This window comes from Athene noctua, chromosome Z (assembly GCF_965140245.1).
Source record: "Athene noctua chromosome Z, bAthNoc1.hap1.1, whole genome shotgun sequence".
In the NCBI taxonomy this organism is placed as follows: Eukaryota; Metazoa; Chordata; class Aves; order Strigiformes; family Strigidae; genus Athene; species Athene noctua.
The window spans coordinates 72249734-72266301 of record NC_134077.1 but is presented as its reverse complement, the minus strand read 5'-3'; the positions used below and the strand labels follow the sequence as shown (position 1 = coordinate 72266301).

The 16568-nt window shown below is 37.8% G+C and overlaps 1 protein-coding gene across 1 annotated transcript in view; it reads left to right on the top strand.

Annotated features, from left to right (window-relative positions):
- ZNF366 (zinc finger protein 366) overlaps positions 1 to 14605 on the top strand; it is a 38616-nt gene extending 24011 nt beyond the window's left edge. The window contains exons 4-6 of the mRNA XM_074932560.1: positions 871 to 1062; positions 6790 to 6964; positions 9476 to 14605. Of these exons, the coding sequence (XP_074788661.1) occupies positions 871 to 1062; positions 6790 to 6964; positions 9476 to 10011 (903 nt within the window). The 3' untranslated portion in view covers positions 10012 to 14605. The remainder of the gene's footprint in view (positions 1 to 870; positions 1063 to 6789; positions 6965 to 9475) is intronic.
- Positions 14606 to 16568: the final 1963 nt, after the last annotated feature.

Sequence of the window (16568 nt, the reverse complement as noted above, 5' to 3'; positions counted from 1 at the left end):
TGTTTCAAGTCTTCTCTATAATGGAGACCTGCAGGAGGAGTGATTGCTCTCAGCACTTCACTGGTAAATCCTCATTGACTCCAACAAGTTATACTCAAACTTTTATAAGTGTTTAGTGGTAAATTAATTGATTTTCATAGTATCTAAATGACTTATTGAGGAGCTGGCAGTTAAACCACATGAGTGTGAGCAAGGATACTGAATTACGCATTAGTAAATTGACTGGAAGGCGCAACAAGTGCTAGAAAAAATTCTCTGTAAACACCAGGTAAAATGAGATCACTCCGCTGGGGTTAGTGCAAGGCCCATTAAGAGTTAACAGTTTTTTCTGTTCATTGAATGTAACATGTATATCCTTATTTGGTGATATTGTTTACTATTTCTTGATTACTTGAGATTCTTTTCTATAGCTTTCTTCAAAATAGGGCTGTGCCTTTTTTAGAAGCCAATGATGTTCAATTATGAGAGACAAACACTACTTTAGTCTCTTCACAGGTTAGCTTTTATTCTTGGTCAATAAGTGTGTACATTTGATCAACACATTACATAAGCAGCAGAGTAGGACAGAGAAACTCTACTCCTGACTATGTCTCATGGATTTGTAAACTTACTGATAGAAGCAAAACTCATTATTTCATTAAACTTACATTTTGTTTGCCTTCTTTGTTTCTCAGATTCTTGTAGGAATTTATGAGGAAAAAAGCCCCACATAAATATCTATTACTTGAGCAAAACATGTTAAAAGTTAAATAATTTATTACCTGCTTTGTTAATGCAGAATGAATAATTGATATATTGCTGTACTGAAGATTAAATTATCTAGAAAATTTTCCATCTACAGAATTTTCTGATTTTTTTCTTTTCTTACAGGGTGTGAAAGAGCACAAATGTGGAATTTGTGGCCGGGAGTTTACTCTGCTGGCCAACATGAAGCGACATGTCCTGATCCACACCAATATCAGAGCCTATCAGTGCCATTTATGCTTCAAGAGCTTTGTGCAAAAGCAAACTCTCAAGGCCCACATGATTGTTCATTCTGATGTCAAACCCTTTAAATGCAAGGTGAGTGTATTTTGTGGCAGAATTATTAACCCACTAGATATTTCTGTGATATTATCATCTTGTGATATGCTAGAATTAGAAAAACAAGACTTGCTAACACATACTGCAGTTGCATTTACCAGTCTGGTTTTCTTTCTTTATTCAAGTTCTGTTTACACAGCACAAAATAATGAAGGTAAATATCTGTGGTTTACAGATATGTCTCCCCCTTCAATATCACTAACTTTCATGCTCAAATACATTTTTTTGTTTCATGAGCATTGCCATGGCTGTTTGAGGTCAATAAACATATCTGACATTTGCTTAGTACAGCCATCCAGAAAGGAGTATAAGTGCTTAGTAGCTTGAAACACTGACTAAAAATACAGATCAAGTCATGCACCCCACAGAGGACCATGGGAAAGCAGCAGCCACGACTTCAGACAGTGATGCTATGCAACAGTTCAGGGCACGACTCAAAGAAAGACAGAAGAAAATACAACCGCAGAAGGAATTTGAATGGGCCAAGTGTAATAACCAGACTGAAATTCAGGGCAGGACATCAGTATCTTAATAAAACAGCCTCTCAGACCATCTGGCCTTTTTAGGGTCCTGTGCAAATTCCAGTATGCTGCCTCCCTCTGGCACACTAGAGACTGACATCCCCTTTCCAGCCCCTCTGCTCCTCCCTCCCCATAAACTTTTGAGGCTTTGGGTTTCTTAACCGTGCTTATCTGTAATATCTTCCTTATGAATTAAATATTCATGTTTGTATTCTTACTCAGTACTGGACACTACCTCTGTTCCTTTTACTGCCTACCTGTTTCATCGTTATAGTATGACCTTGTGAAGTCAAGAGTTGTAGGCTTTATTCCCACTTTGATCTTCTCTAAGAGGGTTATAAATACAGAGTGAAGCATATTACCCAGTTTATGCCTAAGTATTGATCTGGAAGCAATTTCTAGAACTCTTTCATCCAACATCTTTATGGAGTTAAATATTTTCTTAAAATTTTTCATTGAGAAGCAGAGCTGGATAAAAATTTTAAATGGAATTATTTTCTCTTAAAAAATGTAAAGCTTCAAAATGTCATAAGAAAATACAGCATTCAGTGATAATTTTAATAGTAAAATGTCAAAATGAATCTTTTTGAGTTCATAACTGATTATTTTGAAGCATTTCACTTCGAAAAAATAACAAAGTCTTTCAACTTTAGTGTTTTATTTCATTTTAATTTATGTCCTATTAAAATGCTATTTTGTATAGTAGGATGTGTTATTCTATATTAGTGAAATAATTTCTGTTACTGAAATGCTTGGGGAGTTCTATGTCAAGTCTGCTGAGGCTTTCATTCTTTGAGAACACCTGCAAACCCTTTTGTTCCCATTTGGTCAAAGCCCTCTTTCTCTGACCCCTCAAACTTCAGAAAAGAAACTCAGTTGTTTGATCAGCTGTTCTAGATGCAATATCTGTGCCCACAGTATTTTTTAGGTATGTGCAGATTAGCTGAAAGTTCGTGTTCAGGTTTGATGATGACAGGTCATGAAAACTTGGAGACGTCAATAGTTTGAACAGGGAACTGAAGTACCACCAGCACCACCAGTATGTTTTCCAGCCAGGAGCAAAAGCTCTACAGGAAGGAACACCTGTTCTTTTTTATTTATTTATTTATTTATTTTAAAACTTTATTTTTTTTTTAATTTCTCTGTCTCCACCCAATGTTCCTAGGAGGAAAGAAACAAGTAAGCACAGTGGAACAGTTTCTGCCTTGGTTGAAGAGGTATGAATAACATCAGTGCCCCTGAACAAATGGAGACTGTAGTAACAAGTACAGGGAGAATCAGGAGTTGCTCTTCGGTATCAGGAACAACCCTTGTCTCTCTGACAGAGCCCTTGACAGACTCAAGCAAGTGTTTCTGGCTGGTATTCAGGGGTTAAGGCAATGACCAGATAGCAGCCTTTTGGCACCAAGCTCCTCCTCAACAGAAGGAAGGATATAGCTGTATGAACAGCCTGCTTAACAATGGCTCACATGTCCCCAGGGAACCGCCTGCAAATAGATTTCATCTTGCTTTCTCTTGTACTTTTCAAAGCTTCCTGTTTTCTCACGGTCCTTTTGGACAGTTTACAGTCTTTCTCCCTCTCCCTCTCTCTTTGAGGAAAGGAACACCCTTCTTATGAAGAAAAAAAAAAAAAAAAAAGAAGAAGAATGCAAGGGAAAGAGCACAGCAGTTGCCTTTCTACTTCACCACATGCAATGATTTTCTTTACCTTTTTCTCACAGCAAAAGAAAACATGAAGCTTTCCTATGTGTCTAATCACAGCTAAGCACAGACTATCTGAAGTGAGGGAGTAGCAAATAGTTGTTCCTTCTGTTTCCTCATCCAGCTGCAGCCTAGATCTGTGTTTGATTTTTCTCTAAAGAGTGAACTTCTCTGTAGCATTTAAAGGCCTGAGCCTGTCCTGACTTGTTTATTTCTGTTTAAAACAAACACTGAAGAGTTCTGAAGGAGTTGCACCACCTGGTGCAATAGCACTAATTCTGATTTGTAGAGAAAGCTTCTATTTATAATTATAATACAGAAATTTATAATTGCTTTTAGTGTTGAAGCCAGCAATGTTTCAGACCTTCAGTAAAGAATGCGATGAAGTTTTCTCCAGCTCAGTCAAATACACCTTGCAACAGATGTTTGAACTCTATTTTCCTCCCATCTAAAATCATGGGTTTAGATCTGAAGTCAAAACCAAAGATAATGTGAGAGATAAGTACTTTGGGAAGAAACAAAAAGACTGACAAATCTGGAAGGTTGATACTTTATGTGGTGGCTTATGAAGACAAAATCTAATGTTGAACTCTTACAGATTTTCTAGCAAAGAGTACTGAAGTCCATTCACCAGCCAGTGCAATGAAGCATGTTCAGCAGACTTGCAGCTGAGGTCGTTTTATTCAGGGCTTGAACTTCATTTTGCCTAAAGTAAAGAGCCTAACAAAAGATGCACAAGTAAACCATGCTGTTCCTGCTATCCCAAGACCCCTTTTATGAGCTTTGCATCTTCCTGAGTGCTAAGGTGCTCTGTGGTGAGTTCTGCTGGAGCTCCCTCCCATGCAACTGGCTCAGGGTCATCTTTCACACTCTGTTCATCAGTGCCCATACCCTTGCCCTGTCACAGAGAAAGAAAATGTTGTACATCTTCCTCAGTTTGGTCTACAGACTCAGGCTGTTCTTTAGGCACTAGCTGAGAAGCCCAGCTGGCTCCAAGTTGCTGTCTTCCAGCATGTGAGCCCCAAACCTTTTCGTTTCACCTTCTGGATCATGGACATTCATCTGAAAGTTGTCTTGTGCCTTTTGAAAAGGACAGGTTACCCAAAGACCATGCCACACAGAGCCACTGTTCCAAAAAAACCAGTTTTCATATCTGCATTTCTCTCATTTTCCTGCCACACCTCTCCCCTCTGGTACCATTTCCTCACATCCCCAGAGGAGATTTTAGGACAAGAACACATTACACAGTGCATGACTTTGGGAAATGGAAAACCTACCCCATTTATTTAGAGACAGAAAACTTCTATGCTGTAAGGAACTATCCTTTACAAAGTCACCTGTCTTCATTATGAAGAAAGAGAAATAAATGTTGCCTTGACAGAAACAAAAAAAAAAATGCTCCTACTAGAACCATTTTAATACTCAATACCTTATAAAGATACAGATTTGCATGAAGTACTCTAACCATACACCTGTTCAACCTGATTTTCCTGGATTGCCAGTTTAGATAGAGAAGTAAAGACCTAGCTGTTGGAAAGCAAAAATTGTTGAGAACAGAGATCAGCCACAATACAAGCAGATAACCAGAAGCTTTCTGCTAAGAAGTATTAGAGAAGTATTATTATTACTGGCATTCTTGTAGCCAGAGAAATACTGACATGTCATGGATCGTTCCAGTAGGCGTCAAGATATAATCTGCTGCTGTTCTTACTTTTGAATTTTCCGTGCTCATCAGTGCTTCTTCTCCTCTTTGTTTCCTCTGAACACTTTGAGTCGTTTTCTGGTGCATTCATTTCCCTGAATATAAGTCATCCAACATATTAACTTTATTTGAATGCAAAGAAGAGATAGTCCTCTTTCCTAAGTAGTTGAATGACCTTGGTATCAGATATGTTACTTTTACAAATTAAAACTCATTTTCAGTGGCTATTCTTCTCTTCCTCCTTGCCCCCCACTGTCTTGGTGAACACTTTGCTGATAAATTTATTTTCTAGAATATTCATTTTAGCAAAATCACAGAGAGCAAATGACAGAAGAGAATTTATGCAGCTGAAGTAAGTATTTTTTTTAAAAAACAAGTGAATATTTCCAGGCTTTCGTTTTGTAACATTGACTCAGCTCTATTTTTTGATTAAAAACAATACCCCTGCAAATTTTTATATTAATGAACTGCTTCCATTTTCCCTCAAGAGATGGTTTAAAATGCCAGTGATACAGTACTGTTTCACCAAGGATTATTCCACTATCTACATTTCATCCAGATATTCCAGGTGATGGATTTATGAATTTGAATCAAAAAGTATTGTTGCAGATCTTCTGCATTCCTAAAATAAATTAAATTGAAAGTCAGATTAGACCAAAAATTTGGTGAAATCTCAGTAACTGCTTTTACTATTTTTCTCTCTGATAAGTACACTGCTTGATGGAAGTTTCAGTTACTCAGTAATGGTGATTCTGGCTCATATAGTAATAAAAAATGTAAACAAAATTAAATCTGCTCATAAAAGTATTCGTCTAAAGCCATTCCAAAAAAAGGAGCTGAAGTAGAAACCAAACACAGAAGTTTGTGGAGGATGGAAATAGCCACTTGAATGTGAATAAAACTTTAAATCCTGATAAAGACCAGAAGACAAGAAAGACTAGAAGCTTGTAACAGTGATGTCAAATTCTCGTGTCTTGAGAATTCATTTGATTTATAAGTGACCAGACTACAGAAGGAGTCATCTAGATAAACAACAACAATGAAAGCAAAAACCTTATTGTTTCATCAAAGGGAAACTTGCACGTTCAACGGCTTGAGCTGGTAGGAACATGCTTCAGGGAAAGCTGAGTCATTCTTGCAGCCCCATGACTGTTTAAATTCCAACTTACTCACCAGAGATACCGAAACACAGAAGTTGGTAAGCAGAAGATAAGAGGATCAGAGAAAAATAGGGGAGCAAGAAACAAAGAATAAAAGGATTTGCTTTTTCTAGCTTTAAGCAAAATGTGCAGCCATTTCATTTCCACTTAAGAAGAAGTAATATTCTGCTTGACTGTTTCACAGAAACCCTTCATTGGTTTTATTTTGTATCTCCATCTCTGCCTGGCTTTGTTCTTGATTAAAGGCTAGATAAATAAACTGCAAACTAAATGGTTCACCAGGGCAGAAAGTTAGACTTTGAATTTCATTCAAGTTAAAAGCCTTCCAGATTACACACTTAAGCTTCTCCCCTCCTTAAAACATTCCCTGCTTTTGGGAAATACCTGACCCTGTGTCCTAGTCAGCAAATCTAAATATGGCAGTAGTGCAGAAGGCCCTCGATGGATCAGACTCAACCACATATTTTTGTATGTAGGATTTTTGCCTGTGTCTTTGAAAAACAAATTGCAGCCAGAAGCTGCCAGGTCTCAAGCTGACAAAAGTAGGCCCTATTTTCTTTGAAAATGTTCTCCTTGGAAGTATTTCTTTAACTAACCATTTTAATTTTTACTGTGTTTACAGCTGTGTGGAAAGGAATTTAACAGAATGCACAATTTAATGGGACACATGCACTTGCACTCAGACAGTAAGCCTTTCAAGTGTCTTTACTGCCCCAGCAAATTCACCTTGAAGGGGAACTTAACCAGGCACATGAAAGTCAAACATGGGGTCATGGAGAGAGGATTTCATTCTCAAGGTAATATTTTAAGGGATGGTTATTCTCTGAGAGATTTGAAGATGCGTATCAGTAAAGCCAAATGGGCTTTGTACCACAGAGCCATGGCCTTGTACCATGGATTCAAAGCTTTTGGAACAGATTGAATCCCATAAGCCTAGGAGGTTGTTATTAGCTATCCGTATTACTCCAGTGCTACACATCAGAGATGCCCAAGGTAGTGACCCTTGTCTCAGAGACCTTTCAGACTATATATCTGATGACATAGAGGTGCAGACTGAGGTAGAGGAGTAGATGGAAACAAAATGAGACAGTATTTATGAGGAAAAAGAAATAATTTTAGCACACTACATTGCTGTTGTGAGGTGTTAGGGAGAATATGGTCAGTAGTGTGAGAGGATTTATCAAGCCATACCAAACACTCTTGTACTTATGCCCAGGGCTCCCCATCCATCACTGTGAGAAGGTGCAATATCCACAGCACCAGAGCTTCTCTCAGCATGTGTGTATCCCAAGACACAATGGGAGTGAGCTGATGGATACTCAGCCTTAGTGAGTCTGTGGTACATGTAGCTGGCTAAGGAAATAACTGGATGATATGATCTTCCTCACTGAAGGTGTAGTTCCATTATTTTTGAATACATGTTACAGTTTCAACGGACCTGATTCCCAGAGACTGGCAGACCACAGTCTAGCAGCCATGGACAAGCAGACAGTTTTCCCCAGACGTATCTGATTAGGAGTTTATAATTTTTCTCTCATGTTCAAGCTACATCATAAATCATAGATTCACTCAAAGCTGACAGAAGCAAAAAATGAGAAGATTTCATGGGTCTGGCCCACTGCTTATTTGATTCCAGTCTGGAGTAGGAATGGAAGTCTGAATGGATCTATGTCCAGGAGCCTTGGTTATTCTGTACCATATCGATATAGCTAAAGTTAGGCAAAAGCCTTAGGCTCAAGACCCAGTTTACAAGGAAGCATGTGAACAGGAGACACTCCTCCCCCACCTCAAAGTATATGGATTTTTGAGTACTCAGGGTATCCCGCAAAGCATTTCTTATCTCCCGCCTACCACATACACTTCCTAAAGTCAGCATCATGTGTGCACACATGCTAATGCTATCTAACGTAGTGTGTGAATTAGGCAGGATTGTTTTGAGAGTTTGAGTATCCAAGATATTTTGCTTGTTAAGACTTTCTGGGTAAATAATGCTTTCACGGTTAAGAATTCTTGGTGTTCCTCAAATTCAAGCTTTAGGACAACATAACATGTGTGTAAAACACATACTCTAATGACATTTGGCATAAAATTTACAAAGATCCTAACAGGTAATGAAATACATAGGTATTTTTTTTCCTGTAAATCGGGTGTACAGCACCATCCTAGTTACACAATTACTTGTAATTGAAGACAGCCTAGGAGGTTTTCAGTGTACAGAGATTTTTCAGCCCTTGAGGTTTATCAGACGCCAGACCATTTGTAAGGGCTGCCACCTGCTCATGAACCATTTTAAAAAATACAACCTGTTGCAAAGTAGAAGCTTTATCTAGTGAGGCTGCATAGACCCTGCAGAAATTGGATTCAGTTACTGAGAGAAAATACCCCAAAACAAACCAAAACAAAGCAAGTAAAATAGTGTCTTTCATAGATATTTTCTGCTGGGTGAAATCCTCACCCCAGTACTATCACTATTCTTTTAATTAAGATGAACTATGCCAGCAGTTTCTGAATCTTCTTTGGTACATGCCAATGTTCAGAGCGTATTTGAGTCCACAGGCGCCTCCTGGGTAATGTCTGCATTTACACCAAGAGAGGAGACACTCTGACAAATATTAAGACACACCAGATCCAGGACAACTCTCAAACTTACACTGCACTACTCAAAATCATTTATTTATAATTATTTCCTCAAGAGGAAGAACTACCTAGTGCATGGAACTTTTCAGTGTCATGAATGATTTCTCAGTGGTTGAAAGAAGAAAAATTAAGGACAGTGGGGGTCATAGGCTGCTGACTGACTTTTCATTTTTAAATAGTAACTTTGAACCACAGTTTCTGTAGAATGCATTAACATGTTGTTGATCTCTTCCACTCCTCTGGAAATAAAAAATGTACGAAACGTGAAACTTTGATTATGACCTGTGATGCTTTAGATCAAAGTTTTAATTTAAAAAAAAAAAAATAGGGAGGAGGAAGTGGGTAGGTTCACTGGCAGATACACTTTACAACAGGCCAGGCCACTTCCTTTTATTCCTAGCTCTCTCATTATGTGTCTGGCATGTACAGCACAATGTTTTATGTGTCCTGACCTGGCTGTGAAGTGTATACAATAGTATTTATTTTAACAACATCTCAAAGGAGATGCCATGAGATATAAACAGTAAAGTACTTGGAGATAGCTGGGTGGAAGACAAAGGTGAAGTATGAAATAGAAGGCCACCTCAAGTTTTGTTTTTAACCATGTATCACATAGTAAAATTTCCTGTATATAAATTATTCCTTTTCTCCTCCCCTCAAACTCCTACAAGGTTTTGGAAGAGGAAGAATTGCTCTGTCCCAGACAAATGTCTTGAGAAGCTTGGAACAGGAAGAGCCCTTTGATCTTTCCCAGAAAAGACAAGGAAAGGGAATCTCATTTCATTTGGATAGCGAGAGTGCAAAGGGAAGTTCAGGCCAGGAAGAAGAGGAAGACAACTGCTATGAGGCAGAGCAGTACAGCCCTGCCATGTACCACCATGATGACAACAAGCTGTATGTGGCTCAAGATATGTCTGACAAACCTGAGTGCGTGATGAAGGACTTCAGAGAATCCTACTGCAATGAGAAGGAAGAAGTGCTAAACAAGGGAGGCCTGGAGAAGAGAATGGGAAATTCAGACAAACAGGAGAGCCAAGGAGAGAGAGACCTTGCAAACAACAAAGAATGCCTCAGCTTTAGATCCTTTGAAAAGGCCAGACTTGGTCACTCTCTCTCTGAATACTTGTATTTCAAGCACAGGAACAAGAGTTTGAAAGAATTGCTTGAAAGAAAAATGGAAAAACAAACAATGCTTATAGGCATTTAAAATAGACATTTTAAAGCAGCTGGAAAATGGGAACCAGATAGCTTTTAACATGAACTGTAATTTAGCAAAGCCTGGAATTTTGCAGTAGTCTTTAGAAATAAACAAGCCAAATTAATAAAAATAATGTAAGGTAAAATGCGTACAGCAAAAGAGTAAAGCAGTCCAAGGTCATCAATAAATGCAATAGATATTGAACAATAACATTTTTATACTTACCCACTTAATGTACAAGCAGACGGTGGGGTGGGTATAGAAGTTGATTTTCCTTTATCTGGAGTGGTAGTGACTTTTACACAGTTTTCTAGTTACCAAAAACCAACATAATTTAGTGTCTGATTTATCATCTGACTAAATATATATGAACACTTCCAACCATATGTCTCAGAAAAAAATCTGAAAATACTAAGTATTTCACAGTATAAGCAAGAGTACTATTAAATATGGTGTGCATGAGAGTACTGTCACTCTCAGAACTAACACAGTCAAAATACTTTCATTTACTGATGTGTCTGTTAGCTCAACCACTTAAAATGAGAAATGGGAAACAAATTAAAAAGAAAAAATATAATGTCCTGTGAGATAGTGAAGGGCAGCTCTGTACAGCTTTGAAAGAACTAGAATTCATTATGGTCACATAAATTTTTCCTCTGACACAAAGGATGTTTGTGCTTTGCTATGCTTTAGTCTGTATGGGAGTATTCAGCAATTCTTCAAGTGAAATAGCATGGACTGTGTTGACATTTTGTTCTACTGTCTGATCAGACCAATACATCTAATGAACAGCAGCAGAGTGCAGCATTTACAAGTCTTGCTGTAATTACACATGAAGAAATACAAGTAATTTCATTGAGAATATTATGCCATTTTGCCATTTATCTCTTCAGTTTTTCTTGTTTAGCAAGGATGATTTTGAAACACACAGGTCCAATCAGATTTTATTTTTGAAGATATGGCAAAAAAAAGCCCTTACAAGGCAAGGAGTACCTGACAGAGGAAAACGGGTTCCGTATTTCCTCTTATCGGACCCCCTTGTCAGCATGGTTTAACCAGTAAACTCCAGGCCTTTCAGAAGAATTCCACTCATGCTGTTATTACTGATTCATTCCCAACTTTTTATCCTCTGATTCCCATACAATTATGTTCATACCAAAGATGCTAAAAGCACATTCTATTAATCACATGAATGGTTTGACCAGTGCTTTGATTCCTGCATCTTCAAGACAAATGACACACAGCCCTACACCATCCTATTGCTTATAAGGAAATAAAGATTAAGTCAGTCATTTAATTAGTCCTATGTCATTCTGACATCCCAGCTCAAAAGGTTGCAATCCATACACATGGTACACCTTTTCCAAATATTATTGCCTTCTTCACCTACATGCCAAGTTCTTGAATTGAAAAACCTTGTTAACATGCTCAATATATATCAAGTTATAATTAAATATAGTCATATACTTATGGCTTGCTAAGGCTAGTCATGTAGCTGCAGCTTTTTGCCATTATAAAACACCACTCACTTTACAGAACTAATGATTGTCACACCTACCAGTTAATCAGCATTCACAGGGTAGCAGCCCTTCTTCACCATATAAAACTGGGTTTGTATAGTCTGAGGTTGCAGAAGGCGGTTTCATTTTTCAGGGCTCAAACACTGTAATATAAAGATTCTGAATGAAGAGCAGAAAAAGCTGTTGGTAAAAGAAGCTGTAACATATAGGTGACTCTTCTAAATTAATAAACTCTACAGCTGATGTACATATTTTTCTAAAATAAAAAGGGTATACCGAATTGAAGTGGAATATAGGTCACTTCAGGCCTAGAATTAATGGTGTCTTTCAAAATGAGGTGTATTTCAGAGGTATGTAGCCATGTGTTTTCAGTGTTGAACTGTTTTATTATATACATTCAACTTCCTTGATTCCACTGCAAGATAACTCCTCTTGGAGACATCTTGATTTCAAGGAAGACATTGTGGTCAAGTAGAATAATCAGAAATTTTTCAGAATAATGTGTGTAACTGCATTGTTTTTTAGACTAGAAGGGAAATGATCAGGTAGAAATTCAGCATAGTCTAAGAGGTTGTATCTTAGAAATGGGAACAAGTCCTCTGGTTACTTTCTTGGAAATATCTTGTCTCTGCCAGACAAAAGCTCCTATTTCAGAACATATACAGCCAAGAGCTGGGAGTCACTGACTCTTAGTAATGTCTCTCTCAAGGTGGTGTAGTTTCCAAGTATGCATGATTCAAGATCAGTCTAGTCCACCTTTGCGGCCATATTAGTTTCTATGATAAGAGGAATAAACAAGGATTTAGGAACCTGGTTGCAATTTCTAGAACAGTGATCATGCAGATGAGTTGAGCCTAGAAAATCCCTTCACTTCTGTGATGGGTAAAGCAGAAAGGCATGCAGCCCTTCCATTGCAGAGTCCTGTTGTCTATGCATTGGACAGTGTTATGGGACAGATAGACAATCCTTATTAAGAAAGAAACAAACGATTACATACCAACAGCACTTCAGGCAAATGGAGCAAAGGAAACATTTTCAGAAGACCTCAGCTCTCAGTAGATAACATTACAACACAAAAATGATGTCTACTGGAAGGATGCAGTCCAGAGTTCCCTTACAGACTTTGTAAGGGAATGTGCCATATGTATCCTTAGGAAAGGAAATCACTACAGACAGTTCAGGGTTGTCTGAATGGATAACCCAAAGACTTTCAACCACACCGTCACTGTGGTTTAACCACTTCTACAATCCCACTTGTCATGGGAGCAAAAGCAACTGCCAGCAACATACAGACAGGTGGCAAGGAGTAGAAGTCCCCAGAACAGCAATGCTGTTTGGGAGTAATTCATGTGAATCTCTTTTCCTTCATTCTTCCTAGAAAGCGGAGAACATTCCATTACAATGAGGCCTCGAGACTGTGCCCAGTCACATAGTCACACTAAGATAATTCACAGATACCTAAGGCTAACTCATGTTAGAACAAAAAATAACTCATTTAAAACCGTAAGTCACCAGTCAGAGGAATTGCAAACAAAACTATTATTGAGATAAAGAGACAGTGTCAAGTGACTCAAGCAAAGAGATTGGGAGATGATAGTCCTCCTACTGCAGAACATAATGCAGCTGAATCTAAGACACTTGTTACAAAGAGGCCCCAAGGGACAAATTAAAAGTGAAATAACAGCCTTCATTGTGAAGCACCTTGCTTTTCAAACATAAGTTGTTTTCATGCTATTTACATTGGCATTGCTTTGGGAACAGACAGTAACAGCCTTTGCTTTTTAATAGCTTTGAAAATGCTTTATAGAAATTTGCTCTCATAATGAAGTTATTTCCCATTTCTAATTTTTGAGGGATTAGCTTCCTTGTTTTGCTTTGAATAGAGGCTCAGAAGTCCTGTAGAGACATTGCCTGTGTCCTGGACCTTGGGGGACACATTTTATTTTTTTCCTCCCTAATATGAGTCTATCTAACTTCTTACTATGTTGTGATAAGAAATGTGTTTATCTGAATCTTCTCTGCTGTTTGGGTTTTCAACTTTTGATAACATAAGAAATTAAAGCCCAGTCTTCACCACCTCTATATAGAATTGCATCCATATAATTTCCCTGCATTATTATATGAAGCTTAACTTTATCTTCCTGGAGTGCATCAGAGCAAGTAAGAGTGGCCACAAACTCATACAGCTGAGGTGTTTCCCAAACTCATACAAACTGAGGTGCTTCAGGAGATGATGCCGAGGAAAGGTAAATGGCCCACATCATAGTGAGTCTGGGCGAGTGAAGGCGTGTGTTGTCAAATTAGAGGCTTTTCTGCTGTTAAGGGCAGCAGGGAGAATTCTGCAAGACACTGTACAAACAGAGTAGGTGGATGAAAAGTCAAAAGTTGTGTTAATAAAATTTGAGGATAAAGAAATACAAAGTAGTTACTGAGAAAGTGAAGTTGTAGGTAACTTGGGAACAAGCTGTTTTGAGTCTGGCCACCAGGACTCAGTCATCTCCTTGTGAACCTGAGTTCTCCTGGCTGCCGGGCAGCCTCCCATCTGTGAAGACAAAGACAAGTGCTCTGTGTTCAGCAGCTCAAAGGATAAAACACTTTATGACAACATTATAATAGAAGCTTATCCTGTGCTGTGTCCTATAAAACATGTTACTGGAAAGACCAAGTAATGCTACTGCACCCACCTTTTTTACAACTCTGAGTTGATCTACTAGCTATTCTCCAATTTCTCTGTTCATACGGTGCTGCTGGACTCTGCTCTTATGTGTACAGTTAAGAAGTAATATAAGAACTATATTTATTATTCCAATAAATTTTTAATAATTATTAACAGTTTTGAAAATAAGTCATGTCTGCTTAGCTGAACAAGATGTAACAGAGCTAACATTTTGTACTCCTAACAGATTTTGCCCATAATGTGGTGTATATTTATTTCGCATAGAACACTGGGTTCCTATTTAAAGCCCCAACTCAAAAAATGGACCAACTATCTGTGAATATTTAGTTTCTGGCTTTCTATCTCAATAGTAAAAGCATGTATGATGTATTGTATTAATTTAAGCAAATAAATATTTACTGGAGAAGCTGCTGTACTTTGTGTTGAAATGGATCTGGAGTTCCTGGCACTCTTATTTTATACAGTAAATGCTTTGTTCTGGTCCAACATGGTCATACTTCATGCAGCACCAGTGAAGAGTGGTCCTTGTAAAGAGAAGCCTATATCAGTGATGGAGGACTCGTTAGAAGACAAGGGCAGAAGAGCTGCCATGTCCTCTGAGACAGGCAGATCACTTCTTTATTATTACAGACTGCAGGGAGGACATAAAGAATGCTCTGCGATGATTATGATATTGGTTAACTTGGCCTCAAACAAGCTAAAAAAGAAAGGCGTAATCCTTATTTAAAAGATGTTTCAAAGATCTGCATCATGTTAAGAGAGGAAAAAACATTGTTATAAGATTGAAGGTAAGAAATTAGGAATACTTCTAGAGCTTCAGGAATAAGCAGAAGACACTGAACTCAGAAGCTCAGAGTTTCTTCTTCTAATGGAAAGCATCACTTTTAAGTGATGAGTAAACTCTTGGATTTATTTTAATGACTATTTAATTAATATCCTGATGGAACTGAAATAATCAGACTCCACAGAAAACATTTTATGTTGTTTTTGAGCACGTAGAGAAAGCTGCTGGAATGTTTGCTATAAAGTAACTCCAGTAATAAAGAAAATAGAGATATTCCGTTTCTAATTCTCAGAGGTACACACCTTAAGAAGTATAAGAAGGCTTATGTAAACACTAGAAATACATGTAAGAGGCTAAATGAAACAGAACTAAACCTTTTTTGCTTTTCTGTTATATTTTCTATTTTTTCCTTTCTGTTTTGATTTCAGGTAACAAGTGCTACGAAGATTATAAGTTTCCTCTACATGAGGAGAAGGATATGTTAAGGAGTAATCTAATTCATTCCCATCAGTATCAGTATCAGTGAATCTCCAAGTTTCCCCTTTGCCAGTCACAAACTATAATTTAGAAGAACATATGTTAGGTCCTTTTCACAAATTTCCTTTTCATTTTTGCTGAAAACTGAACTATGCTCACTTATGTCTTCCAACAAGCAGAAATGAAGTAGAAGAGAAAGATAGCCTCTCAGATGTTCCCAGGTGGCTTTTCTATGCCTATAGTGAAAGGGTAAAAGGCCCAGTATATCTAAAGTATTTTCATGGAGATAGCCAAATTAATATTGATGATACGACAAAAAGGGGTGAATCATTAAAAGGAAAACCAATCCTAGTTAGATAGAAATTATATGGGATATCTCTGAGAAGATCAAACTAGTCTCAAATTGCAGTGTGTTAGACCTTCAACAGATCAAAATCCTAGTTTAAGTAAGAAGGCTGCATACACAACCTCTTGCCAAATTCATCTCATTAATACACTCTATGTCTTATGTAGTGATACCGGTAAATGTGTTTGCCCACTGGTTCATGATGCAAAAAACTGATCTAAAAACACATGTGGGGTGTCAGTCATTTCAGCACTTGTGAGCAACAAACCACTAAATAGGGATCACTACTAATGCTGTTCACAGATATGATATGGGGATGTGTTAGATCATACAGCATAAATTTCCCTAGTGATCATCCTGCAGTAAAAGAACAGCTGAACAGAGAAAAACCACTTTATGAATAAACCTTCTGTTGTCCCATCAACACAGGTTACCCTGTCTGAAAAAATACTGTATATCCAGTCCAATTGTATAAATTATTTAATTTGGATGGAGCCAGACATGATTACCTTTCAGTGAATTACTTCCTGGATTGAAAAATCTCTTGTAGTGTGAGCATTTTTGCTCAACATACCTCTGTCAATTTACATCAGTGGAGAATGTTGACTTGTGTTTTTGGAGCTGGGATTGTCTGTACTGTACTTTCTTCAGTACTTAAGTACTCTTCTGAATGGAAAATCATTAAAGAATAAGTTATGATTGAGACACTAAATACCCAACTGAAAGACAGGGTGCAGTCAAATGAGAATGATGCAGTCGTGT